The sequence below is a fragment of the Crinia signifera genome, unplaced genomic scaffold, assembly GCF_055691185.1.
Source record: "Crinia signifera unplaced genomic scaffold, ASM5569118v1 HAP2_SCAFFOLD_151, whole genome shotgun sequence".
NCBI lineage: Eukaryota > Metazoa > Chordata > Amphibia > Anura > Myobatrachidae > Crinia > Crinia signifera.
This window is the reverse complement of record NW_028142044.1, coordinates 48,874-72,572: the sequence shown is the minus strand read 5'-3', so window position 1 is coordinate 72,572 and position 23,699 is coordinate 48,874. Positions and strand designations below refer to the sequence as shown.

General features: G+C 52.2%; 1 protein-coding gene across 1 annotated transcript; it reads right to left on the bottom strand.

The window, feature by feature from the left end:
• Positions 1-1,532: 1,532 nt before the first annotated feature.
• Positions 1,533-22,723, bottom strand: GABARAP (GABA type A receptor-associated protein). The gene is made up of 4 exons (XM_083167989.1): positions 22,502-22,723; positions 10,167-10,245; positions 9,861-9,979; positions 1,533-1,742 (listed from the first exon to the last, which is right to left on the bottom strand). The coding sequence occupies exons 1-4, from the start codon at positions 22,589-22,591 to the stop codon at positions 1,677-1,679; spliced, it is 354 nt and encodes a 117-aa protein (XP_083024115.1). The 5' UTR covers positions 22,592-22,723; the 3' UTR covers positions 1,533-1,676.
• Between the last annotated feature and the right edge of the window lie 976 nt (positions 22,724-23,699).

Genomic DNA, 23,699 nt, shown 5'->3' with positions numbered 1-23,699 from the left:
TCGCTCTCCGTGTCCCTGGCCACATATACAGTACCTGAGGGCGATAAGGACCAGTGGTGGGAATCTGCAGTGATGTGCTGCCTACTGTCCCCAGGGAAGTGTCCTGTGTGAGGAGAGGTACAGGGAGGACTGGCCCAGGCTCTCTGGTGACAAAGCAGTGGATCAGTCACTCTCCGTGTCCCTGGCCACATATACAGTACCTGAGCACGATAAGGACCAGTGGTGGGAATCTGCAGTGATATGCCGCCTACTGTCCCCAGGGAAGTGGCTGTGTGAGGAGAGGTACAGGGAGGACCGGCCCAGGCTCTCTGGTGACAAAGCAGTGGATCAGTCACTCTCCGTGTCCCTGGCCACATATACAGTACCTGAGCGCGATAAGGACCAGTGGTGGGAATCTGCAGTGATGTGCCGCCTACTGTCCCCAGGGAAGTGGCTGTGTGAGGAGAGCCCACTCCCCTGCTAACAAATGGCCGCCAGGGATTGGTCTCATGCTGTGCCGGTAAAATGGCGGTGATACGATGCATGCCGGGTGGTTCCGCTACACTCGGCACTCAGTCCCCAACTCCCGGCTGCACACAGCCACTAATAGCCCCTCCCTGCTGGGAGTGTGTTACCTTTCATCGGTGTGTGCCGGTACTCGGCTTGCGGCTGTCGGTCTCCCAAATGCATGGGGGTGGCTACGGTCAATGTTCCGTACGAGGGGGGGGGGGGGGATACAGTGGCCAGTGTATCATACGGGGGGGGGGCGACGACGCAACAGTGACCAATGTATCATACGGGGGGGGGGGGTGTGTGTGTGTGGTGGGTGGGACAGTATCGTACAGGGGGGACAGCGACCAATGTATCATACGCGGGGGTGGGTGTTACAGTATCATACAGGGGGGGGGGGACCAATGTATCATACGGGGGGGGGGGGGGGGGGTGGGACAGTATCATACAGGGGGGGACAGGGACCAATGTATCATACGGGGGGGGGGGGTGAGACAGTATCATACAGGGGGGGGGGGGGGGGGACCAATGTATCATACGGGGGGGGGGGGGGGGGGGGGGGGGAGACAGTATCATACAGGGGGGGGGACCAATGTATCATACGGGGGGGGGACACAGTATCATACAGGGGGGGGGGGGGGGACCAATGTATCATACGGGGGGGGTGGTGGTGTGGGACAGTATCATACAGGGGGGGGACACCAATGTATCATACGGGGGGGGGGGGGGGGACGACAGCGACCAATGTATCATACGCGGGGGTGGGTGTTACAGTATCATACAGGGGGGGGACCAATGTATCATACGGGGGGGGGGGGGGACAGCGACCGATGAATCATGAGAGGGGATAAGTATAAATGAATCATACGAGGGGGGTATACAGTGACTATTGTAGACATGGGGGTGCAGGGATTAGCAGAGACCTCCTCCATTAGGATGCTCCCCCCCAAGCATAAGATTGGCCCTCAGCGACCCCGAGGACTGCCCATAGGGCCCATTACTCCATAGTGAGGCTCCCGAGACATTACACAAGTGACACACGGCATTGTCAATCATTTTATTACGAACGGCCCCTGCATGGGGCAGGGAAGGGTGGTGATAAGCGTAGTTCCTGTCCTCTGACATAGGGGACAGTCACACAGATTACAGGGAAGAGTCACATGGGGCAACAGTAGGAAATGGGGGAGTTACATTCCATATACACTTTCATCACTGTAGGCGATATACAGGAAGCAGTCCTCCTCATGGTGTTCCTGGAGACAGAGACAGAGAGACCGGTTACTACACCGCCGTGCACCTCCTCTACATCGCACTACACCTCCTCTACATCGCACTACACCGCCGTGCACCTCCTCTACATCGCAATACACCGATGTGCACCTCCTCTACATCACACTGCACCGATGTGCACCTCCTCTACATCGCACTACAACCGCCGTGCACCTCCTCTACATCGCACCACACCGCCGTGCACCTCCTCTACATCGCACTACACCGATGTGCACCTCCTCTACATCGCACCACACCGCCGTGCACCTCCTCTACATCGCACTACACCTCCTCTACATCGCAATACACCGATGTGCACCTCCTCTACATCACACTGCACCGATGTGCACCTCCTCTACATCGCACTACAACCGCCATGCACCTCCTCTACATCGCACCACACCGCCGTGCACCTCCTCTACATCGCACTACACCGCCGTGCACCTCCTCTACATCGCAATACACCGCAGTGCACCTCCTCTACATCGCACTACACCGCCGTGCACCTCCTCTACATCGCACTGCACCGATGTGCACCTCCTCTACATCACACTGCACCGATGTGCACCTCCTCTACATCGCACCACACCGCCGTGCACCTCCTCTACATCGCACCACACCGATGTGCACCTCCTCTACATCGCACCACACCGATGTGCACCTCCTCTACATCGCACCACACCGCCGTGCACCACCTCTACATCGCACCACACCAATGTGACCTCCACTACAAAGCAGCCACCCTGCTACATTTCACTACACCGCTGTGCACTGCAGCCTCTCTGCTACATTACACAGCTGCGCACCTCCACTATACTGCACTGGTGCCATCGTAGTACATTACACTACACCGCTATACACCTCCGCTGTAGTTATCTCTATTCAGTGTCGGACTGGCCCACAGGGGAAACCCCCGGTTGGCCCCTCTGTCTGAGGGCCCCACCTCCAATTACACAGTGGTGTAGTCTACACCACTGTGTAATTGGAGGTGGGGCCCTTTAGACAGAGGGGCCAACCGGGGGTTTTCCCTGTACCCCTGTGGGCCAGTCCGACACTGAATAGAGATAGCTACAAGACACACAGATACCCCACTGTTCTCCCGACACTCTGCTGCCACCCCACTGTTGTACAGACACTCTGATACCTCACTATTCTACGGACACTCTGATACCTCACTATTCTACTGACACTCTGATACCTCACTATTCTACTGACACTCTGATACCTCACTATTCTACTGACACTCTGATACCTCACTATTCTACTGACACTCTGATACCTCACTATTCTACTGACACTCTGATACCTCACTATTCTACCGACACTCTGATACCTCACTATTCTACCGACACTCTGATACCTCACTATTCTACTGACACTCTGATACCTCACTATTCTACTGACACTCTGATACCTCACTATTCTACTGACACTCTGATACCTCACTATTCTACTGACACTCTGATACCTCACTAATCTACTGACACTCTGATACCTCACTATTCTACTGACACTCTGATACCTCACTATTCTACTGACACTCTGATACCTCACTATTCTACTGACACTCTGATACCTCACTATTCTACTGACACTCTGATACCTCACTATTCTACTGACACTCTGATACCTCACTATTCTACTGACACTCTGATACCTCACTATTCTACTGACACTCTGATACCTCACTATTCTACTGACACTCTGATACCTCACTATTCTACTGACACTCTGATACCTCACTATTCTACTGACACTCTGATACTATCTCAGTTTTTTATGTTAACACTTACACTCCACTTTATCTTTTTTTATTTGTGTGGTGCCCTGAGGCGGTCTAGATGAAGTGGTTTGGGGGTGCCCTGCACCCCCCCAGGGGTGAACCCCCACAATGTTAGGAACCTGTCCGATGAGGTCACCTTGAGGAGTAGTGGGCAGGGTCATGATACTGGCCAATACTATGCCAAGAACCTCATTTAGTATATATTAATGTAAACGGTGTATGGTGCATCTTCTACTCTGTTCCTATGTTGTAACACCTCCATCCTGTCCTGTCCCCACACAGCTCTGTCACTACACCGCCCTCCTGTATCTCACTGCTATTCCTGTACTGACCACACACACACAGCTCTGTCACTACACCTCCCTCCTGTATCTCACTGTTATTCCTGTACTGACCCCACACACACAGCTCTGTCACTACACCTGCATCCTGTACTGTCCCAACACACACAGCTCTGTCACTACACCTCCCTCCTGTCCTGTATCTCTCTACTATTCCTGTACTGTCCCTGCACACACAGCTCTGTCACTACACCTCCATCCTGTCCTGTATCTCTACTATTCCTGTACTGACCACACACACACAGCTCTGTCACTACACCTCCATCCTGTCCTGTATCTCTCTACTATTCCTGTACTGTCCACACACAGTTCTGTCACTACACCTGCATCCTGTCCTGTATCTCTCTACTATTCCTGTACTGTCCCCACACAGCTCTGTCACTACACCTCTCTCCTGTATCTCACTGCTATTCCTGTACTGACCCCACACACACAGCTCTGTCACTACACCTCCCTCCTGTCCTGTATCTCTCTACTATTCCTGTACTGTCCCTGCACCTCCCTCCTGTCCTGTATCTCTCTACTATTCCTATACTGTCTCCACACACACAGCTCTGTCCCTACACCTGCATCCTGTCCTGTATCTCTCTACTATTCCTGTACTGTCCCCACACAGCTCTGTCACTACACCTCCCTCCTGTATCTCACTGCTATTCCTGTACTGACCCCACACACACAGCTCTGTCACTACACCTCCCTCCTGTATCTCACTGCTATTCCTGTACTGACCCCACACACACACACAGCTCTGTCACTACACCTCCATCCTGTCTGTATCTCCCTGCTATTCCTGCACTATCCACACACAGCTCTGTCACTACACCTCCATCCTGTCCTGTATCTCTCTACTATTCCTGTACTGTCCACACACACACAGCTCTGTCACTACACCTCCATCCTGTCCTGTATTTCTCTACTATTCCTGTACTGTCCACACACACACAGCTCTGTCACTACACCTCCATCCTGTACTGTCCCCACACAGCTCTGTCACTACACCTCCATCCTGTCCTGTATCTCTCTACTATTCCTGTACTGTCCACACACAGCTCTGTCACTACACCTCCATCCTGTATCTCTCTGCTATTCCTGTACTGTCCCCACACACACACACAGCTCTGTCACTACACCTCCATCCTGTCCTGTATCGCTCTACTATTCCTGTACTGTCCCCACACACACACACAGCTCTGTCACTACACCTCCATCCTGTCCTGTATCTCTACTATTCCTGTACTGACCCCACACACACAGCTCTGTCACTACACCTCCATCCTGTATCTCTCTACTATTCCTGTACTGTCCCCACACACACAGCTCTGTCACTATACCTCCATCCTGTCCTGTATCTCTACTATTCCTGTACTGACCACACACAGCTCTGTCACTACACCTCCATCCTGTCCTGTATCTCTCTACTATTCCTGTAATGACCCCCCCCCCCCCCGCACACACAGCTCTGTCACTACACCTCCATCCTGTCCTGTATCTCTCTACTGTTCCTGTACTGTCCCCACACACAGCTCTGTCACTACACCTCCATCCTGTCCTGTATCTCTACTATTCCTGTACTGTCCCCTACAAACACACAGCTCTGTCACTACACCTCCATCCTGTATCTCTCTGCTATTCCTGTACTGACCCCACACACACAGCTCTGTCACTACACCTCCATCCTGTACTGTCCCCACACACACAGCTCTGTCACTACACCTCCCTCCTGTCCTGTATCTCTACTATTCCTGTACTGTCCCTGCACACACAGCTCTGTCACTACACCTCCCTCCTGTCCTGTATCTCTCTACTATTCCTGTACTGTCCCTGCACACACAGCTCTGTCACTACACCTCCATCCTGTATCTCTCTGCTATTCCTGTACTGTCCACACACACACACAGCTCTGTCACTACACCTCCATCCTGTACTGTCCCCACACAGCTCTGTCACTACACCTCCATCCTGTCCTGTATCTCTCTACTATTCCTGTACTGTCCCCACACAGCTCTGTCACTACACCTCCATCCTGTCCTGTATCTCTACTATTCCTGTACTGACCACACACACACAGCTCTGTCACTACACCTCCATCCTGTCCTGTATCTCTACTATTCCTGTACTGTCCCCACACACACAGCTCTGTCACTACACCTCCATCCTGTCCTGTATCTCTCTACTACTCCTGTACTGTCCCCACACAGCTCTGTCACTACACCTCCCTCCTGTATCTCTCTCGTATTCCTGTACTGTCCCCACACACAGCTCTGTCACTACACCTCCATCCTGTACTGTCCCCACACAGCTCTGTCACTACACCTCCATCCTGTCCTGTATCTCTCTACTATTCCTGTACTGACCACATACAGCTCTGTCACTACACCTCCATCCTGTCCTGTATCTCTCTACTATTCCTGTACTGACCACACACACACCTCTGTCACTACACCTCCATCCTGTCCTGTATCTCTCTACTATTCCTGTACTGACCCACACACAGCTCTGTCACTACACCTCCATCCTGTCCTGTATCTCTCTACTATTCCTGTACTGTCCCCACACACACACACACAGCACTGTCACTACACCTCCATCCTGTCCTGTATCTCTCTACTATTCCTGTACTGACCCACACACAGCTCTGTCACTACACCTCCCTCCTGTCCTGTATCTCTCTACTATTCCTGTACTGACCCTATACACACACAGCTCTGTCACTACACCTCCATCCTGTCCTGTATCTCTCTACTATTCCTGTACTGTCCCCACACACAGCTCTGTCACTACACCTCCATCCTGTCCTGTATCTCTCTACTATTCCTGTACTGACCCACACACAGCTCTGTCACTACACCTCCATCCTGTCCTGTATCTGTACTATTCCTGGACCGACCCCACACACACAGCTCTGTCACTACACCTCCATCCTGTCCTGTATCTCTCTACTATTCCTGTACTGACCACACACAGTTTTGTCACTACACCACCATCCTGTCCTGTATCTCTCTACTATTCCTGTACTGTCCCCACACACACAGCTCTGTCACTACACCTCCATCCTGTCCTGTATCTCTCTACTATTCCTGTACTGGCCACACACACACAGCTCTGTCACTACACCTCCATCCTGTCCTGTATCTCTCTACTATTCCTGTACTGACATCCCACACACAGCTCTGTCACTACACCTCCATCCTGTCCTGTATCTCTCTACTATTCCTGTACTGACCCTATACACACACAGCTCTGTCACTACACCTCCATCCTGTCCTGTATCTCTCTACTATTCCTGTACTGACCCCACACACAGCTCTGTCACTACACCTCCATCCTGTCCTGTATCTCTCTACTATTCCTGTACTGACCACACACACACACACAGATCTGTCACTGCACCTCCATCCTGTCCTGTATCTCTCTACTATTCCTGTACTGACCACAAACAGCTCTGTCACTACACCTCCATCCTGTCCTGTATCTATCTACTATTCCTGTACTGACCCCATACACACAGCTCTGCCACTACACCTCCATCCTGTCCTGTATCTCACTGCTATTCCTGTACTGACCCCATACACACACAGCTATGTCACTACACCTCCATCCTGTCCTGTATCTCTCTACTATTCCTGTACTGACCACAAACAGCTCTGTCACTACACCTCCATCCTGTCCTGTATCTCTCTACTATTCCTGTACTGACCCCACACACAGCTCTGTCACTACACCTCCATCCTGTCCTGTATCTCTCTACTATTCCTGTACTGACCACAAACAGCTCTGTCACTACACCTCCATCCTGTCCTGTATCTCTACTATTCCTGTACTGACCACACACAGCTCTGTCACTACACCTCCATCCTGTCCTGTATCTCTCTACTATTCCTGTACTGACCCCACACACACACACAGCTCTGTCACTACACCTCCATCCTGTCCTGTATCTCTCTACTATTCCTGTACTGACCACACACACAGCTCTGTCACTACACCTCCATCCTGTCCTGTATCTCTACTATTCCTGTACTGTCCCCACACACACAGCTCTGTCACTACACCTCCATCCTGTCCTGTATCTCTCTACTATTCCTGTACTGTCCCCACACACACACACACAGCTCTGTCACTACACCTCCATCCTGTCCTGTATCTGTACTATTCCTGTACTGACCCCACACACAGCTCTGTCACTACACCTCCATCCTGTCCTGTATCTCTCTACTATTCCTGTACTGACCACACACACACATCTCTGTCACTACACCTCCATCCTGTCCTGTATCTCTCTACTATTCCTGTACTGACCCCACACACACACACAGCTCTGTCACTACACCTCCATCATGTCCTGTGTCACTACTATTCCTGTACCGTCCCCACACAGCTCTGTCACTACACCTCCATCCTGTCCTGTATCTCTCTACTATTCCTGTACTGTCCACACACACACACAGCTCTGTCACTACACCTCCATCCTGTCCTGTATCTCTCTACTATTCCTGTACTGACCACACACACACACACACAGCTCTGTCACTACACCTCCATCCTGTCCTGTATCTCTACTATTCCTGTACTGACCCCACACACACACCTCTGTCACTATACCTCCATCCTGTCCTGTATCTCTCTACTATTCCTGTACTGACCACACACACACAGCTCTGTCACTACACCTCCATCCTGTCCTGTATCTCTACTATTCCTGTACTGACCCCACACACACACCTCTGTCACTACACCTCCATCCTGTCCTGTATCTCTCTACTATTCCTGTACTGACCACACACAGCTCTGTCACTACACCTCCATCCTTTCCTGTATCTCTACTATTCCTGTACAGTCCCCACACACACAGCACTGTCACTACACCTCCATCCTGTCCTGTATCTCTCTACTATTCCTGTACTGACCACACACATACAGCTCTGTCACTACACCTCCATCCTGTCATGTATCTCACTTCTATTCCTGTACTGTCCACACACACAGCTCTGTCACTACACCTCCATCCTGTCCTGTGTCACTACTATTCCTGTACTGTCCCCACACAGCTCTCACTACACCTCCATCCTGTCCTGTATCTCTCTACTATTCCTGTACTGTCCCCACACACACAGCTCTGTCACTACACCTCCATCCTGTCCTTTATCGCTCTACTATTCCTGTACTGTCCACCCACACAGCTGTCACTACACCTCCATCCTGTCCTGTATCTCTACTATTCCTGTACTGACCACACACACACACACAGCTCTGTCGCTACACCTCCATCCTCTCCTGTATCTCTACTATTCCTGTACTGACCACACACACACAGCTCTGTCACTACACCTCCACCCTGTATCTCTGCTATTCCTGTACTGACCACACACACTCATACAGCTCTGTCACTACACCTCCATCCTGTCCTGTATCTCTGCTATTCCTGTACTGACCACCCACACACACAGCTCTGTCACTACACGTCCGTCCTGTATCTCTACTATTCCTGTACTGACCACACACACACACAGCTCTGTCACTACACCTCCACCCTGTATCTCTGCTATTCCTGTACTGACCACACACACTCATACAGCTCTGTCACTACACCTCCATCCTGTCCTGTATCTCTGCTATTCCTGTACTGACCACCCACACACACAGCTCTGTCACTACACGTCCGTCCTGTCCTGTATCACTGCTATTCCTGTACTGAACACACAGCTCTGTCACTACACCTCCATTGCCCCAGTACACAGTAACGTACCTGGTAGAGTTGCCCCAGTACACAGTAACGTACCTGGTAGAGTTGCCCCAGTACACAGTAACGTACCTGGTAGAGTTGCCCCAGTACACAGTAACGTACCTGGTAGAGTTGCCCCAGTACACAGTAACGTACCTGGTAGAGTTGCCCCAGTACACAGTAACGTACCTGGTAGAGTTGCCCCAGTACACAGTAACGTACCTGGTAGAGTTGCCCCAGTACACAGTAACAGTACCTGGTAGAGTTGCCCCATTGTGGCACTGGTTGGGGGGATTACATTGTTGACAAAGAAGAAGAGGGCGTCTTCCGCACGCAAATGGATTCTTTTCCTGATGAGAAAGTAAAACTGGCCGACTGACCAGAGGAGAGAACATAATTATACATCAGAGGCAGCCGCCGGCACACAGGCAGCCGCCACAGGCACAAAGGCAGCCGCCACTACTGGTGATCAGCGGAGATTCTCAGCCTGACAGCTGCACAATTACAATGGAGGTAAAAAGAAAGCGCCAGGGTGAGGAGAGGAATATCAGCAACTTCTCACCTGTCAGATCCGACGGCACCAGGTATTTCTTTTTGTCCAGATCTCCAATTCTTGCCTTTGGAGCCTTCTCAACAATTACCTAGACCAAACAGATGAGGCGGACAGTTTATAATCCTATCCCCAGGAGTAGCAATACCACCACCTGACCTGGTCCCAAATCCCAACCACCACCCTGATCCCATCTATTGTACCCAATGCCTCTGTCCCCAAGGCGTAGTATGCCCACCACCACCCTGACCTGGTCCCAAATCCCAACCACCACCCTGATCCCATCTATTCTACCCAATGCCTCTGTCCCCAAGGTGTAGTATGCCCACGACCACCTGACCTGGTCCCAAATCCCAACCACCACCCTGATCCTATCTATTGTACCCAATGCCTCTGTCCCCAAGGCGTAGTATGCCCACCACCACCCTGACCTGTTCCCAACACCAAACCAGTCTACCCAATGCCTCTGTCCCCAAGGTGTAGTATGCCCACCACCACCTGACCTGGTCCCAAATCCCAACCACCACCCTGATCCTATCTATTGTACCCAATGCCTCTGTCCCCAAGGCGTAGTATGCCCACCACCACCCTGACCTGGTCCCAAATCCCAACCACCATCCTGAGCCCATCTATTCTACCCATGCCTCTGTCCCCAAGGCGTAGTATGCCCACCACCATCCTGACCTGGTCCCAACACCAAACCAGTCTACCCAATGCCTCTGTCCCCAAGGCGTAGTATGCCCACCACCACCCTGACCTGGTCCCAACACCAAACCAGTCTACCCAATGCCTCTGTCCCCAAGGCGTAGTATGCCCACCACCACCCTGACCTGGTCCCAACACCAAATCAGTCTACCCAATGCCTCTGTCCCCAAGGTGTAGTATGCCCACCACGAACCTGACCTCCCAACACCAAACCAGTCTACCCAATGCCTCAGATCCCCAAGGAGTAGTATGCCCACCACCACCCTAACCTGGTCCCAACACCAAACCAGTGTACCCAATGCTTCTGTTTCCAAGATGTAGTATGCCCACCACCATCCTGACCTGATCACAACACCAAACCAGTCTACCTAATGCCTCTGTCCCCAAGGTGTAGTATGCCCACCACCACCCTGACCTGGTCCCAACACCAAACCAGTCTACCCAATGCCTCTGTCCCCAAGGTGTAGTATGCCCACCACCACCCTGACCTGGTCCCAACACCAAACCAGTCTACCCAATGCCTCTGTCCCCAAGGTGTAGTATGCCCACCACCACCCTGACCTGATCCCAACACCAAACCAGTCTACCCAATGCCTCTGTCCCCAAGGCGTAGTATGCCCACCACCACCCTGACCTGATCCCAACACCAAATCAGTCTACCCAATGCCTCTGTCCCCAAGGCGTAGTATGCCCACCACCATCCTGACCTGGTCCCAACACCAAACCAGTCTACCCAATGCCTCTGTCCCCAAGGCATAGTATGCCCACCACCACCTGACCTGGTCCCAAATCCCAAACACCACCCTGATCCCATCTATTGTACCCAATGCCTCTCTCCCCAAGGCGTAGTATGCCCACCACCACCCTGACCTGGTCCCAAATCCCAACCACCATCCTGAGCCCATCTATTCTACCCATGCCTCTGTCCCCAAGGCGTAGTATGCCCACCACCATCCTGACCTGGTCCCAACACCAAACCAGTCTACCCAATGCCTCTGTCCCTAAGGCGTAGTATGCCCACCACCACCCTGAACTGGTCCCAACACCAAATCAGTCTACCCAATGCCTCTGTCCCCAAGGTGTAGTATGCCCACCACCACCCTGACCTGGTCCCAACACCAAACCAGTCTACCCAATGCCTCAGATCCCCAAGGAGTAGTATGCCCACCACCACCCTAACCTGGTCCCAACACCAAACCATTCTACCCAATGCTTCTGTTTCCAAGGTGTAGTATGCCCACCACCATCCTGACCACAACACCAAACCAGTCTACCCAATGCCTCTGTCCCTAAGGAGTAGTATGCCCACCACCACCCTGACCTGAACCCAACACCAAACCAGTCTACCCAATGCCTCTGTCCCCAAGGCGTAGTATGCCCACCACCACCTGACCTGGTCCCAAAACCAACCACCATCCTGATCCCATCTATTATACCCAATGCCTCTGTCCCCAAGACGTAGTATGCCCACCACCACCCTGACCTTATCCCAACACCAAACCATTCTACCCAATTCCTCTGTCCCCAAGGTGTAGTATGCCCACCCTGACCTGGTCCCAACACCAAACCAGTCTACCCAATGCCTCTGTCCCTAAGGCGTAGTATGCCCACCACCATCCTGACCTGGTCCCAACACCAAACCAGTCTACCCAATGCCTCTGTCCCCAAGGCGTAGTATGCCCACCACCACCCTGACCTGATCCCAACACCAAACCAGTCTACCCATTGCCTCTGTCCCCAAGGCGTAGTATGCCCACCACCACCCTGACCTGATCCCAACACCAAATCAGTCTACCCAATGCCTCTGTCCCCAAGGCGTAGTATGCCCACCACCACCTTGACCTGGTCCCAACACCAAACCAGTCTACCCAATGCCTCTGTCCCCAAGGCGTAGTATGCCCACCACCACCCTGACCTGGTCCCAACACCAAACCAGTCTACCCAATGCCTCTGTCCCCAAGGCGAAGTATGCCCACCACCACCCTGACCTGATCCCAACACCAAACCAGTCTACCCAATGCCTCAGATCCCCAAGGTGTAGTATGCCTACCACCACCTTGACCTGATCCCAACACCAAACCAGTCTACCAAATGCCTCAGATCCCCAAGGTGTAGTATGCCCACCACCACCCTGACCTGGTCCCAACACCAAACCAATCTACCCAATGCCTCTGTCCCCAAGGCGTAGTATGCCCACCACCACCCTAACCTGGTCCCAACACCAAACCAGTCTACCCAATGCCTCAGATCCCCAAGGCGTAGTATGCCCACTACCATCCCAGTGTACAGACAACACCAGCACCAGTATACCTACCCTCACCAGTATACAGACATTACCTGTACCAGTATACCCACCCTCACCCTGTCCCAGTATACAGACACCTGTACCAGTATACCCACCCTCACCCTGTCCCAGTGTACAGACACCACCTGTACCAGTATACCCACCCTCACACTGTGCCCATCTACCGAATATCTCATTCACCAACTGTCCCAGTAAACAGACAGCCGTACCAATATACACACCCTCACCCTGTCCCAGAATACAAACACCCGTACCTATATACCCACCCTCCCCCTGTCCCAGTAAACCCACCCTCACCCTGTACCAGTATACCAACTCACACACTGTCCCAGTATACAGACAACACCCGTACCAGTATACCCCCCCCTCACCATGTCCCAGTATACAGACAACACCCGTACCAGTATACCCCCCCCCTCACCATGTCCCAGTATACAAACAAACCTGTACCATTATACCCACCATCCCCCTGTCCCAGAATACAAACACCACCTGTACCAGAATACCCACCCTGACCAGTATACAGACACCCTCACCATGTCCCAGTATACAGACAACACCCGTACCAGTATACCAACCCTCACCCTGTCCCAGTATACCAACTCTCACCATGCCCCAGTATACAAACACCGTACCAGTATACCCCCCCTCACCATGTCCCAGTATACAGACAAAACCCGTACCATTATACCCACCATACCTGTGTCCCAGAATACAAACACCACCTGTACCATTATACTCACACTCACCAGTATACCCACCCTCCCCCTGTCCCAGCATACAGACACCACCTGTACCAGTATACCCACCGTCCCCCTGTCCCAGCATACAGACACCACCTGTACCAGTATACCCACCCTCCCCCTGTCCCAGTATACAGACATCACCTGTACCAGTATACCCACCCTCACCCTGTCCCAGTATACAGACAACACCAGAACCAGTATACACACCCTGCCCCTGTCCCGACCCAGTATACAGACAACCGTACCTGTATACCCACCCTCACCCTGTCCCAGTATACATACACCACCTGTACCAGTATACCCACCCTCACCCTGTCCCAGTATACAGACACCTGTATAAGTATACCCACCCTCACCCTGTCCCAGTATACAGACACCACCTGTACCAGTATACCCACCCTCACCCTGTCCCGTCCCAGTATACAGACATCACCCATACCAGTATACCCACCGTCACCATGTCCCAGTATACAGAGAACACCCGTAACAGTATACCCACCCTCACCTTGTCCCGTCCCAGTATACAGACCCCACCTGTACCAGTATACCCATCCTCACCCTGTCCCGACCCAGTATACAGACATCATCGATACCAGTATACTGACCATGTCCCAGCATACAGACACCTGTACCAGTATACCCACCCTCACCCTGTCCCAGTATACAGACACCACCTGTACCAGTATACCCACCCTCACCCTGTCCCGTCCCAGTATACAGACATCACCCATACCAGTATACCCACCGTCACCATGTCCCAGTATACAGAGAACACCCGTAACAGTATACCCACCCTCACCTTGTCCCGTCCCAGTATACAGACACCACCTGTCCCAGTATACCCACCCTCACCCTCACCCTGTCCCAGTATACAGACACCACCTGTACAAGTATCGGCACCCTCACCTGGTATACAAACACCTGTACCAGTATACTCAAGCTCACCTTGTCCCGGCCCAGTATGAAGACACCTGTACCAGTATACCCATCCTCACCCTGTCCCATTCCAGTATGCAGACATCACCCATACCAGTATACCCACCCTCACCATGTCCCAGTATACAGACAACACCCGTATCAGTATACCCACCCTCACCCTGTGCCCATCCAGTCTACCCAATATCTCAATCACCATGTCCCAGTATAGACACCACCCGTACCAGTATACACACCCTCCCACTGTCCCAGTATACAAACACCTGTACCAGTATACCCACCCTCCCCCTGTCCCAGTATACAGACACCCGTACCAGTATACCCACCCTCCCCCTGTCCCAGTATACAGACACCCGTACCAGTATACCTACCCTCCCCCTGTCCCAGTATACAGACACCACCTGTACCAGTATACCCACCCTCACCCTGTCCCAGTATACAGACAGCACCTGTACCAGTATACCAACCCTCACCCTGTTCCAGTATACAGACAGCACCTGTACCAGTATACCCACCCTCACCCTGTTCCAGTATACAGACAACACCCGTATCAGTATACCCACCCTCACCCTGTGCCCATCCAGTCTACCCAATATCTCATTCACCACCGTCCCAGTATACAGACAGCCGTACCAATATACATACCCTCACCATGTCCCAGTATACCCACCCTCCCCCTGTCCCAGTATACAAACACCCGTACCAGTATACCAACCCTCACCATGTACCAGTATACAGACACCCGTACCAGTATACCCACCCTCCCCCTGTCCCAGTATACAGACACCCGTACCAGTATACCCACCCTCCCCCTGTCCCAGTATACAGGCACCACCTGTAACACTATACCCACCCTCCCCCTGTCCCAGTATACAGACACCACCTGTACCAGTATACCCACCCTCACCCTGTCCCAGTATACAGACACCACCTGTACCAGTATACCAACCCTCCCCTTGTCCCAGTATACAGACACCACCTGTACCAGTATACCAACCCACCTCCATGTCCCAGTATACAGACACCACCCGTACCAGTATACCCATCCTCCCCCTGTCCCAGTATACAGACACCCGTACCAGTATACCCACCCTTCCCCTGTCCCAGTATACCCACCCTCACCCTGTCCCAGTATACAGACACAGGTACCAGTATAACCTCCCCCTGTACCAGTATACCCACCCTCCCCCTGTCCCAGTATACAGACACCCATACCAGTATACCCAACCTCCCAGTATTCTGATACAGGTACCAGTATACCCACCCTCCCCCTGTCCCAGTATACAGACACAGGTAACAGTATACCCTCCCCCTATACCAGTATACCCAACCTCCCCATGTCCCAGTATACAGACAACCATACCGGTATACAGTAAACCTCCCAGTATACAGACACAGGTAACAGTACACCCCCCCCTGTACCAGTATACCCACCCTCCCCCTGTTCCAGTATACAGACACCACCCGTACCAGTATACCCACCCTCCCAGTATACAGTATACAGACACAGGTACCAGTATAAACACAAGGGGGTACACTGCGCTAAAGAATAGGTAGTAATAAACAAATGTGTGCCAATGGAATGAAAAAGGTATTGTATTTTAATTATAAAAACATATAGAAGAACATGGGGTATGACATAAAAGTGGATAAAAATTCACCAAATAAAATCAATAGAGGGGTGTTAAGAATTGTCCTGTAGATACGGTACCGTATTAATGTAGCCACTGATAGGTAAGTCCGTTCCTAGATTGTCTCCTTGTAAATGGCTGGGTCATGTGGTAACCAAATGTCCAGAGTCACCCGCGGTAGGAGTTAGTGTGGAGGGTTGTTCTCCTACTTAGAATAGATATCCTCCGTTCGGGTCCGATCCTGGTTGGGCCCTTTGTTATGTTTCCCAATAGGTATCCGTGATGTTTTTGGATTAGAGACGAGGAGACTGGTCCGGATCAAAACAGTGGTAGGTGGCAAGGTCCAAAACTGGATGGAAGCACCCTCTTAGTTCACCAACGCGTTTCGCCAATACCTATTGGGAAACATAACAAAGGGCCCAACCAGGATCGAACCCGAACGGAACCCGAACGGAGGACATCTACTCTAAGTAGGAGAACAACACTCCACACTAACTCCTACCGCGGGTGACTCTGGACATTTGGTTACCACATGACCCAGCCATTTACAAGGAGACAATCTAGGAACGGCCTTACCTATCAGTGGCTACATTAATACGGTACCGTATCTACAGGACAATTCTTAACACCCCTCTATTGATTTTATTTGGTGAATTTTTATCCACTTTTATGTCATACCCCATGTTCTTCTATATGTTTTTATGATTAAAATACAATACCTTTTTCATTCCATTGGCACACATTTGTTTATTACTACCTATTCTTTAGCGCAGTGTACCCCCTTGTGTTTCTTCTGTATCCAAAAGGAGGTTGACTACCCCCTACCCACACTGCAGCTTGGCGAAGCACACCATATCCATTGCGCCCCCTACACGAGGCGGTAACTAGTTACCCCCTCTCCCCACAGGTACCAGTACACCCACCCTCCCAGTACACAGACACAGGTACCAGTACACCCATCCTCCCAGTACACAGGTGCCAGTACACCCACCCTCCCAGTACACAGGCACAGGTACCAGTACACCCACCATCCCAGTACACAGACACAGGTACCAGTACACCCACCCTCCCAGTACACAGACACAGGTACCAGTATACCCACCCTCCCAGTATACAGACACAGCTACCAGTACACCCACCCTCCCAGTATACAGACACAGGTACCAGTACACCCACCCTCCCAGTATACAGACACAGGTACCAGTATACAGACACAGGTACCAGTATACAAACACAGGTACCAGTACACCCACCCTCCCAGTATACAGACACAGGTACCAGTATAGACACAGGTACCAGTACACCCACCCTCCCAGTATACGGACACAGGTACCAGTACACCTACCCTCCCAGTATACAGGCACAGGTACCAGTACACCTACCCTCCCAGTATACAGGCACAGGTACCAGTACACCGACACAGGTACCAGTACACCCACCCTCCCAGTACACAGACACAGGTACCAGTATAGACACAGGTACCAGTACACCCACCCTCCCAGTATACAGACACAGGTACCAGTATAGACACAGGTACCAGTACACCCACCCTCCCAGTACACAGACACAGGTACCCTCTTAGTTCACCAACGCGTTTCGCCAATACCTATTGGGAAACATAACAAAGGGCCCAACCAGGATCGGACCCGAACGGAGGACATCTACTCTAAGTAGGAGAACAACACTCCACACTAACTCCTACCGCGGGTGACTCTGGACATTTGGTTACCACATGACCCAGCCATTTACAAGGAGACAATCTAGGAACGGACTTACCTATCAGTGGCTACATTAATACGGTACCGTATCTACAGGACAATTCTTAACACCCCTCTATTGATTTTATTTGGTGAATTTTTATCCACTTTTATGTCATACCCCATGTTCTTCTATATGTTTTTATGATGAAAATACAATACCTTTTTCATTCCATTGGCACACATTTGTTTATAACTACCTATTCTTTAGCGCAGTGTACCCCCTTGTGTTTCTTCTGTATCCAAAAGGAGGTTGACTACCCCCTACCCACACTGCAGCTTGGCGAAGCACACCATATCCATTGCGCCCCCTACACGAGGCGGTAACTAGTTCCCCCTTCTCCCCACAGGTACCAGTACACCCACCCTCCCAGTACACAGACACAGGTACCAGTACACCCATCCTCCCAGTACACAGGTGCCAGTACACCCACCCTCCCAGTACACAGGCACAGGTACCAGTACACCCACCATCCCAGTACACAGACACAGGTACCAGTATACCCACCCTCCCAGTATACAGACACAGGTACCAGTATACCCACCCTCCCAGTATACAGACACAGGTACCAGTACACCCACCCTCCCAGTATACAGACACAGGTACCAGTACACCCACCCTCCCAGTATACAGACACAGGTACCAGTACACCCACCCTCCCAGTATACAGACACAGGTACCAGTACACCCACCCTTCCAGTATACAGACACAGGTACCAGTACACCCACCCTCCCAGTACACAGGTACCAGAATACCCACCCTCCCAGTACACAGACACAGGTACCAGAATACCCACCCTCCGAGTACACAGACACAGGTACCAGTATCCCAACCCTCCCAGTATACAGACACAGGTACCAGTACACCCACCCTCCCAGTACACAGACACAGGTACCAGTACACCCACCCTCCCAGTACACAGACACAGGTACCAGTACACCCACCCTCCCAGTATACAGACACAGGTACCAGTACACCAACCCTCCCAGTATACAGACACAGGTACCAGTACACCCACCCTCCCAGTACACAGACACAGGTACCAGTACACCCACCCTCCCAGTATACAGACACAGCTACCAGTACACCCACCCTCCCAGTATACAGACACAGGTACCAGTATACCCACCCTCCCAGTATACAGACACAGGTACCAGTATACCCACCCTCCCAGTATACCCACCCTCCCAGTATACAGACACAGGTACCAGTACACCCACCGGTACCAGTATACAGACACAGGTACCAGTACACCCACCCTCCCAGTATACAGACACAGGTACCAGTATAGACACAGGTACCAGTACACCCACCCTCCCAGTACACAGACACAGGTACCCTCTTAGTTCACCAACGCGTTTCGCCAATACCTATTGGGAAACATAACAAAGGGCCCAACCAGGATCGGACCCGAACGGAGGACATCTACTCTAAGTAGGAGAACAACACTCCACACTAACTCCTACCGCGGGTGACTCTGGACATTTGGTTACCACATGACCCAGCCATTTACAAGGAGACAATCTAGGAACGGACTTACCTATCAGTGGCTACATTAATACGGTACCGTATCTACTGGACAATTCTTAACACCCCTCTATTGATTTTATTTGGTGAATTTTTATCCACTTTTATGTCATACCCCATGTTCTTCTATATGTTTTTATGATTAAAATACAATACCTTTTTCATTCCATTGGCACACATTTGTTTATTACTACCTATTCTTTAGCGCAGTGTACCCCCTTGTGTTTCTTCTGTATCCAAAAGGAGGTTGACTACCCCCTACCCACACTGCAGCTTGGCGAAGCACACCATATCCATTGCGCCCCCTACACGAGGCGGTAACTAGTTCCCCCTTCTCCCCACAGGTACCAGTACACCCACCCTCCCAGTACACAGACACAGGTACCAGTACACCCATCCTCCCAGTACACAGGTGCCAGTACACCCACCCTCCCAGTACACAGGCACAGGTACCAGTACACCCACCATCCCAGTACACAGACACAGGTACCAGTATACCCACCCTCCCAGTATACAGACACAGGTACCAGTATACCCACCCTCCCAGTATACAGACACAGGTACCAGTACACCCACCCTCCCAGTATACAGACACAGGTACCAGTACACCCACCCTCCCAGTATACAGACACAGGTACCAGTACACCCACCCTCCCAGTATACAGACACAGGTACCAGTACACCCACCCTTCCAGTATACAGACACAGGTACCAGTACACCCACCCTCCCAGTACACCCACCCTCCCAGTACACAGGTACCAGAATACCCACCCTCCCAGTACACAGACACAGGTACCAGAATACCCACCCTCCGAGTACACAGACACAGGTACCAGTATCCCAACCCTCCCAGTATACAGACACAGGTACCAGTACACCCACCCTCCCAGTACACAGACACAGGTACCAGTACACCCACCCTCCCAGTACACAGACACAGGTACCAGTACACCCACCCTCCCAGTATACAGACACAGGTACCAGTACACCAACCCTCCCAGTATACAGACACAGGTACCAGTACACCCACCCTCCCAGTACACAGACACAGGTACCAGTACACCCACCCTCCCAGTATACAGACACAGCTACCAGTACACCCACCCTCCCAGTATACAGACACAGGTACCAGTATACCCACCCTCCCAGTATACAGACACAGGTACCAGTATACCCACCCTCCCAGTATACCCACCCTCCCAGTATACAGACACAGGTACCAGTACACCCACCGGTACCAGTATACAGACACAGGTACCAGTACACCCACCCTCCCAGTATACAGACACAGGTACCAGTATAGACACAGGTACCAGTACACCCACCCTCCCAGTATACGGACACAGGTACCAGTACACCTACCCTCCCAGTATACAGGCACAGGTACCAGTACACCTACCCTCCCAGTATACAGGCACAGGTACCAGTACACCTACCCTCCCAGTATACAGGCACAGGTACCAGTACACCCACTCTCCCAGTACACAGACACAGGTACCAGTATACCCACCCTCCCAGTATACAGACACAGGTACCAGTACACCCACCCTCCCAGTATACAGACACAGGTACCAGTACACCCACCCTCCCAGTATACAGACACAGGTACCAGTATAGACACAGGTACCAGTACACCCACCCTCCCAGTATACGGACACAGGTACCAGTACACCTACCCTCCCAGTATACAGGCACAGGTACCAGTACACCCACTCTCCCAGTACACAGACACAGGTACCAGTACACCCACCCTCCCAGTACAGACACAGGTACCAGTACACCCACCCTCCCAGTACACAGACACAGGTACCAGTACACCCACCCTCCCAGTACACAGGCACAGGCACCAGTACACCCACCCTCCCAGTACACAGGCACAGGCACCAGTACACCCACTCTCCCAGTATACAGACACAGGTACCAGTACACCCACCATCCCAGTACACAGACACAGGTACCAGTACACCCACCCTCCCAGTACACAGACACAGGTACCAGTACACCCACCCTCCCAGTACACAGACACAGGCACCAGTACACCCACCCTCCCAGTACACAGGCACAGGTACCAGTACACCCACCCTCCCAGTATACAGGCACAGGTACCAGTACACCCACTCTCCCAGTATACAGACACAGGTACAGTACCAGTACACCCACCCTCCCAGTATACAGACACAGGTACCAGTACACCCACTCTCCCAGTACACAGACACAGGTACCAGTACACCCACCCTCCCAGTACAGACACAGGTACCAGTACACCCACCCTCCCAGTACACAGACACAGGTACCAGTACACCCACCCTCCCAGTACACAGGCACAGGCACCAGTACACCCACCCTCCCAGTACACAGACACAGGTACCAGTACACCCACCATCCCAGTACACAGACACAGGTACCAGTACACCCACCCTTCCAGTATACAGACACAGGTACCAGTACACCCACCCTCCCAGTACACAGACACAGGTACCAGTACACCCACCCTCCCAGTACACAGGTGCCAGTACACCCACCCTCCCAGTACACAGACACAGGTACCAGTACACCCACCATCCCAGTACACAGACACAGCTACCAGTACACCCACCCTCCCAGTATACAGACACAGGCACCAGTACACCCACCCTCCCAGTATACAGACACAGGCACCAGTACACCCATCCTCCCAGTACACCCACCCTCCCCCCCATCCCATCCGCCTGGGCCCCAGTCAGCTGTAGGCTCTCACAGGCACTCGGTCCGGGTATTTCTTCCGGATCTTCTCGCCCTCTGATCGCCTCTTCTCGAAAGCGTGTTCCTCCTTATACACGAACTTCATGTCTGCCGGAGCCGGGGCCGCGGGTTGTCGGGGTCCCTGGGTGTCGGGGCCTGCTCTGTGTGACGGAGAAAGATAAACAGCTCTAGCTCCGCCTCCCACTTCCGCACTCTCACCACGCCCCCACCAACGTCACACAGGAACCATCAGCAGTTGCAACAACTGCCACTTACATTCCGTCACAACGAAAATGGCGCCCGCCGTGCAAAGGACAGAACAATATCATAATGATATCCTTCTAGTGCCCGCCCATTATGGAAAACACCCCCACACGTGACCACAATCCCATGACAGCGGAACACACCCTCTGTCATCACCAGAAATGTCTCATTACTGCCACCTACAGGGGGAGAGAGGAGATACAGCCACCTACAGGGGGAGAGAGGAGATACAGCCTCATTACTGCCACCTACAGGGGGAGAGAGGAGATACAGCCTCATTACTGCCACCTACAGGGGGAGAGAGGAGATACTGCCTCATTACTGCCACCTACAGGGGGAGAGAGGAGATACTGCCTCATTACTGCCACCTACAGGGGGAGAGAGGAGATACTGCCTCATTACTGCCACCTAATGGGGGAGAGAGGAGATACAGCCTCATTACTGCCACCTACAGGGGGAGAGAGGAGATACAGCCTCATTACTGCCACCTACAGGGAAAGAGAGAAGATACAGCCTCATTACTGCCACCTACAGGGGGGGAGAGGAGATACAGCCTCATTACTGCCACCTACAGGGGGAGAGAGGAGATACAGCCTCATTACTGCCACCTAGAGGGGGAGAGAGGAGATACAGCCTCATTACTGCCACCTACAGGGGAGAGAGGAGATACAGCCTCATTACTGCCACCTACAGGGGGAGAGAGGAGATACAGCCTCATTACTGCCACCTACAGGGGGGGAGAGGAGATACAGCCTCATTACTGCCACCTAATGGGGGAGAGAGGAGATACAGCCTCATTACTGCCACCTACAGGGGGAGAGAGGAGATACAGCCTCATTACTGCCACCTACAGGGGGAGAGAGGAGATACAGCCTCATTACTGCCACCTACAGGGGGGGAGAGGAGATACAGCCTCATTACTGCCACCTACAGGGGGAGAGAGGAGATAC